General features: G+C 36.9%; 1 protein-coding gene across 4 annotated transcripts; it reads left to right on the top strand.

The window, feature by feature from the left end:
- Positions 262–5,538, top strand: LOC18776373. 4 transcript variants are annotated; one of them, XM_020563319.1, is made up of 11 exons: positions 262–857; positions 1,308–1,363; positions 1,675–1,815; positions 1,992–2,040; positions 2,119–2,171; positions 2,595–3,289; positions 3,753–3,796; positions 3,900–3,948; positions 4,099–4,147; positions 4,747–4,875; positions 5,037–5,538. In XM_020563319.1, exons 1-11 carry the CDS (start codon positions 549–551, stop codon positions 5,158–5,160), a joined length of 1,698 nt encoding a protein of 565 aa, XP_020418908.1. In that variant the 5' UTR covers positions 262–548; the 3' UTR covers positions 5,161–5,538. The 4 variants fall into 4 exon arrangements, with proteins under 4 accessions (XP_020418908.1, XP_020418907.1, XP_020418910.1 ...); XM_020563318.1 differs by having other exon boundaries at positions 4,090–4,147; XM_020563321.1 differs by lacking the exons at positions 3,753–3,796; positions 3,900–3,948.

Genomic DNA, 6,999 nt, shown 5'->3' with positions numbered 1-6,999 from the left:
TCATTTCTTAATCTTCCTGTGTTTGACGAACCGTTAAACAATTGAAGTAACTTACTGCAGCAAGAATAAACTTTTCATAAGAAAGAAGAGACAATGTATGGTTGTGGGAATCTTTAGAAAACCGGAAGTCATAGATACCGCAGTTTTTATAATATTTAGTTTTGATGACCACAGCCCAACATATGCTTGTAAAATTGCTCAAAAGAAAAATACGTGTAATGTTGACATATAATCTCTTGTCTTGGTACATGAGACCTATTCTTTATCATGTATGGTTGGTTTTAATGTTTGAACTCTTCCCCAGCTGGTGTTATTGTTCTTTTGATAATTCACAGCTGGTGTTATTGTTGATCAGGTCAGACTTGAGACTTGAGAGATACAGTTTCTTGTCAACTTGGTTCAAAGTCGTTTCGCATGAGTAGCTAGTTTGAGAGGGATCAGAGGATCATCAACTGCTTGAGTACATAGTTCAACTATAGCTCACAGTTATATAAGAGTTGACCCTTTTTGGGGGCTTCTATTTTTTGTTTGTGGGAAAAGTTAATAGTATGGTCAATGAAGGAAATAAAGGAAGCTCAGTGAATGATTCTTTTATGAAACCAGAAAGCAGTCGGCAGAATATAATAAACTCGTTCGAGGGTCAGGTGCTTGCAAGAAGTGAGGGGCAGCAGATGGAAGGAAGAGGGCTTTCAGACTTCTATAGGAATACAAGTGAGGAGTTGATCCTGAGATCTTTTATGGAGAGCTCAGTTGCAACGCCTCTACCAACCATGGAGATGCTTGGTTTTAAGAATTTGTCTCAAAACTTTCGTACAGATAGCGAGGAGCTCTTCAAAAGCTGGCTCACAACTGGAGAGGCAAGCAGCCGTGTTATCCCTATATATTCATTGACTTTTAGTTCTGGTTGACAGTTGATCATTCATCGGATGTCTGATAAAGTATCTAGCTTTGAATCAGTTAAAATGGCATGTCATTCACATTCAAATACCATTCATTCCATGGGGCTATGCTTCATTATCTCTCATTTATGATTTTACTCACTTGGCAGAAATTCCTACTACGGAGCTTGATGAAACATTGAGCATTTGTTCCATGGATTTTGATAAAAATCTGACTGGATATGAAAGATCCCAGCCCACTGATTTACTGACAGTTTTGCCCTATAGCATTTTTCAATAACCCTACAGTCTGATACTCAAGTCATTGGTTCACATAACATTTAACAAATTCAATAGAAACTGGATGATATGGATTGATCTCCCATTCCTGATTGTCTTTTTTCTTTGATTGGCATATATCCTGTTCAGACCAATTGCTTCAACACATCAAGCATTGCACATCGTACTCGACAAGGATCACGGAGGTAAGTGGATTGCAGTTCTAGCAACCTTTAAATGACAAGCATGTAAAATGTTGTTAGTTTCCAGACTGCAAATATGTGGTACTTATATGATGTATTTTTTATGATCATGGGTAGGTCCCTGTTTAAATTTATTGCATACTAGATGAATATCTTAGTCGGAAAAAATGATCTATCACGTTGATTTTTCATTGCACCTGCTGATTTATTCTCTCATTCTCTGAATTTTTTTTACTACTTTGAACTTCAAGATCTTATCATCCTGATTTTCATCTTCTTGGTTTCCTTGCTCATAATTACTCCGTACAACACAGGATATCTACTGAAATTGCTAGTTTGTCTGGTCAGCAACATGTTGGTCTACTTCAAAAGAAAAGAAGCAACGATTGTTTATATCCACAAATTAATGTCATGCCTGACGAAATGTCTGGTGACAACAATCAAAATTCAATCAGGTGGCTACTGCTCCCTTCCAAGATGTTGTCATGTAACATATATGTGTATATAGTACGTGCCCCTTATGTTAAATTTCGGGAAGCTTGAAAATGTTAAATTTACATTATGATTTTCTTTACATGGCAAACATTTGTCAAGATAGTTATATTCATTTAGTTTGGTCTCAATTTGTCAGGCATGGTGTTGAAAGAGGAATGCAGGCTAGTGAGTTATATTTGGCTAAGGCATGTTGATATTGATCCATTTCAGGATTTAGTTCGAGGATTCTTCATGTTATATCTAATATTTTACTATTAACGCAGGCCTGGGTTCATAGTTCTCAGCCTATGACGAGAAGCCGATCCTCTGAATTACGGTATTGCATATACATTTGTTAATAGATAACAACAGAATATGAGTTAAAACTGTCTTCTGGAATCAGTTCACAATTGATTCTGTAGTGTTTCATGCCCTTGGTTGAGGCCTCAGTTGATGATGTAAAAAATGTCAAGCCCTTTATTTTGGGATTTGGTTCTTTGACCCTTGGAAACCCATATAAGATTGAATTTTTAAATTATTTTTGTTCCTTATGGAAACCATTGAACATAAATATAGAGTTCATTGGGATCTTCAGAATATCCACGTAGTGTTAGAATACAAAAATAAAGGTTTGCTGATATCCTAACAACTTAAGCTTGTAGAAATCATTAAACCTTGTAAATTATCTGTTCTACTTTGCTTTTACGGAGAGAACTGGCATCATCTCATTTCATTAAATGATTATATATTTGAATGACAGGAGGAGGTATGTTGCCATGCAAAATGCTCAAACTACAGTAGGTTTGGAAGGCCTGCAGACTGCTTCAGGGAATTGCCCCAATGTAATTAAACAAGAATTTGCATTTTCAAATGCTTTCAATGATCCTTCTGTTTGTGAGGTCACCAATCAATTGGGGACCTTCATTTCTCCGTCCAATTCATCATCATCCACTTTCAACACCCCACAAATGAGTGACATGGATAAAGTTTCATCCGTGGTGAGCATGCTAAAGGGTACATTAGAGCGCAAAAAGCTTAGTAACCAGATCGAAAAAGAAGGTGTAGAAGATGATAGCTCCAATGGCCTTTTCTCTGCTCAAGAAATTATAGTCAACACTGGTTTTGATCAAGGGCAAGGGGATCGAATTCATGAACTGGCAGGAACTTTTCAGGAAGTATCCACTATCCAAGTTAACGATCATAGAATTACACAAAACGTTGAAGGATCCCTGGATCTTGAGATGGAAGGTTTTGTAAATCTCAGAAACCCCAACCCCTTAAGCAGAAACTCTCAAGAACCTTCCCAAAGTGAATCATCTGCTGCTGCACCAGTAGTTTCATCTGGCTTTGATGCGTGTGATGGTCCCAGCAATTCAAGTCAAACACTGAGCATTTGCGAAAGTTCAATGAAACGAGCTGGAAATAGGAGTTCAGAAAACGGCTCTAAATCTAAAGGTAGTCATTTTCCACAGTTGTAATAGATAACTGCATCTTTTCTTGTCTTTTTGCACTTCCATGGGACTCCTTGTACTTGTTTCATTTCCCAAAGTATATGAAAGTTCGTACACATTTTCTGAAAGAAAGATCATAAGCACACAAAGTAACTTGCCTGTGTAGAAGTTTCTGATGCATATACCAACCTTTCTTCCTTCCAACTTTATGTATAAAAACGTGTAAATCATGAAGACATATTGGCAGGTCTCCTGTAAATTAATTGTGGAAAGCATTACTTTCAAATCATTCAGGTATTTTGAATGCTGAAGCCCTTGCCAGAACAGAGTGTAATATATATTAATTCCTTTCATGCACAAAGTTAGACATTCATTTGATGTGGGGTATTGAAACATAGCATTAAGAGTTTTGTTTTTTCACTATTTTTCTTGAATTAGATATTCACTGCCTTTCCATGCAACTGTAGATTTCAGAGAACGGATAATTGGAAATTTGAAAGATGATCAAAAGGTATACTTTACTCGGGTTGTGAGTGTTGTTATGAAAATATGGTGCCAATATTCAAAAAATTTACTGAGAATTTTTTCATTCTTTAACTGGGCATATTTCACAGAGAGGGGAGCGTTTAGATCGATACGGATCTGTGACATCAGCTGTTTTGGGTATGCTTGAAACTTCACCATCATGAACGTGGCTTTCCTCTTAAGAAGCTGCATCTATAATTATAAAATAAAATAACTCTTTTGAAAAGATGCATTACTGTATTATTCAGAGTCATGGCATTCTCTCTAACCCACAAAAAGGTTGTGCAGTGGACAAGGAGGATGCTACAAAAAAACGCAGGGTGGAGAGGTCACGCAAGTACGTACACTGATATCCACAATGGGGAAGAGTATTGCCTTCCCTGGAACAAACTCTCTTCCTCAGAATTTGAGTTCTCTTTTTCCTTTCATTCCATTTTTAGCGATGGGAATAGATTCAGTTAATTGGCTAGCCATTAAGTTGCAGTCTTTCTTTAAATTGGTTTCTTAGATACACATCTAGCATTGCATAGAACAGACACAACTCACACATCTGACATCACATGAAACATCATTTCCATTTCACTAATTATTTGAAGTATTTCTCTTTCTTCCATTTTTACTGATTAGATGCAGGCCTAGGTTATGTTTAATGCATGAGTATCAAAGATTGTGAACATTTATTAGGAAGTCTAGAGGATGAGAAGTTGAGGAGGATTGTATGTTAAGGTCAACAGAGCTTAAATATAATCTTTAATTTTGTAGGGCAACTATGAAAAGTATCTATAAAATGAGAACCAAAAAGAAAAACTATCTATAGAATGCTACATGTCTTAAATATTTGTAGACTACATGAAGCAATAAAAATTATCTAGAAAGTGCTACATGTCGTTTAGAGCTGCGACAGTTATATTTATCTGAAGTTTGTTGTTGTTGTAGAATGGCAGAGGCAAAGGAAAGGAATTCAACTCCTGTAATTCCATCAGATATACAATCTGTCTTGAAGCGGTGTGAAAATCTTGAAAAGGAAGTGCGATCCCTCAAACTTAACTTGTCCTTCATGAATAGGTAATTGAACAAATTAACTTATTTACTCAAAATTTTCCCTTTTGATGTTTCCACGTATCGAGAATTTTCCATGAATTAATGCTTTTGTTTTGATTTCTAGAGACACGCCTTCATGTTTCCATCTGAGATTTATTTATTAAATAAGTGTTGCATTGTTTCAGGAAGGATTCTGAGCAAACTAAGCAGATAGAGGAGCTGCAGAAGGAAAATGAAGACCTCACGGATGAAAAAGAGCGACTCCTAGAGGAGATAGAGAGGATCCTTTCAGAAACTGGCAAGATTTGAAAGTCCATCCTAGTTTTGCTAACTGGATTTCCCTCCTCTTCAGGATCCTGAGAATTTTGAAAAAGTTCAATTGGGGTATGTGTAGAAGATCCATGATCCCACCCTGATTACAATGAACACAGACAAATGTAATGCTTGATGCACACGTAAAGCATGGTTTGGTTTATTTTCTGAACTAAAGTTTGTGAATGTCAATCTGTAAGTTAACAAGTAAAGTCTATATATGGCTACTATGTCTGGTATAATCTAACCATGCGAGCAGTTTATTTGTAACTTTGGAAACTGTAGGAATAGGGAAGACTAAGTTGCATTGTTTCAATACACTAAAAACTTTGGAAGACTAACTTTGGAAGACCAATATGCTTGTTTTGTTGGAAAGGTGATTGTTCTCCTTACTTAAGTTGATTGTTCAAAACCGTTCTCGAATCGCAATGACTTCACCTCCCAAACTGTTTGCTACTTTGGCAAGTTCAACTCCCATGGCGAAGGAAGAAGAATCATAAAAGAAAGAAATAGAAAAGGACTACAAACTTAAAAGAGAACCACATGAAACTTGCGTAGTGTTGGTCTCACTTATTCATGCCATGTGATCAACTTTAACTAACCACTTGAGTTCAGTTGCCTCCATCAGACTCATGATCCCCTTCTTTAATCTTCTTTACATAAATTAGGTCGTTCTGTAGAATTGCATAAGGTTAAGGGAATACCACAATAATGTCATATGATATCACTTGTTGTATATCCTCCTAGAGTGTATTCTTTGGCAGCAAAAAGGGTTCCCAAAATTTATTAGGGGATTTAGAAATACGCACAGTGGAAGAATAAAGTGGGAAAGCATAACATAAAAACTAAAGAAGTAAAAGTTGTTGATACCAAATATAAATAGAGGTCTACCAAAACGAGCCCAATAACCAGCATCCATCACCTAATGAAGTGACCGGACCCAAAAGGCTAAAAATAAGGCCCAGAGACCCTTTATTTGCGCCTTAGGAGGCCCTCAAGATAAAGAGGCTGACCTGGCCCATTTTCAATCATGCAGTCGGACCTAAAGGGATGACGCGTGGACCACACCGTCCTTGGCTTACGCAGCGCCTAGGTACATCGCCTAGAAACCCATGCTGCTCACATGGAAGGACAAATCAGCCCATGAATATTCCATTGACGCCTAATTCACTAAAAAAGGAGAGACACATCTTTCTGCAACTCATCAGTCACCTAGAAGGTGCCACGTCACTAACCACCTTAATCTCACATCAAAACAACACAAGAAGTGGAGCCTACTGCCCTAGTATAAAAGAAGCGTACTTTTCCACCTAAAAGGTAATCTCAACTTCTTCCATACTTGAGTACAGTACTTTTCATACCTCCTCTGAGGGAAGCACTTACTTAGGCATCAGATGGTGGTTGGTAGTTCCTCTACCACCACTTTTCAATGAATTCTCCTTGTCTTCTTGCAGCGATTGGCGTCTAGAATCTTAAAGCATTCATAGTGGGCTCTCTAAACCACCTCCTTAGATAAATTTTGGGAGGAATTAGAAAAATACAACTCCAACCATACTCTCTATCCACCTCTTAAAATAGGGAGACCTTTAGGAGCTCCTAAATCTAAGGAGAGAGAAAGGACTCTTAGTGGCTCCCTATAATTTAATGCTGCTTTATTTTATGCATAGTTAAACTCTTAATTAATACTAATTTTTATTTATTTATAGAGATTGACAAATCGTATTGAATTATAAAATAACTATAGTATTTATGACCCCATAAACTAGGGAGTATGATTGGAGTTTAAATTTTATAGAGAGCTCTTAAAATAATTTTTGTGTGTTTTTAGCTAAATTT

This window comes from Prunus persica, chromosome G5 (genome assembly GCF_000346465.2).
Source record: "Prunus persica cultivar Lovell chromosome G5, Prunus_persica_NCBIv2, whole genome shotgun sequence".
In the NCBI taxonomy this organism is placed as follows: domain Eukaryota; kingdom Viridiplantae; phylum Streptophyta; class Magnoliopsida; order Rosales; family Rosaceae; genus Prunus; species Prunus persica.
Note: the sequence above shows the minus strand (reverse complement) of the source record. Positions and strands in the feature narration are given on the sequence as shown.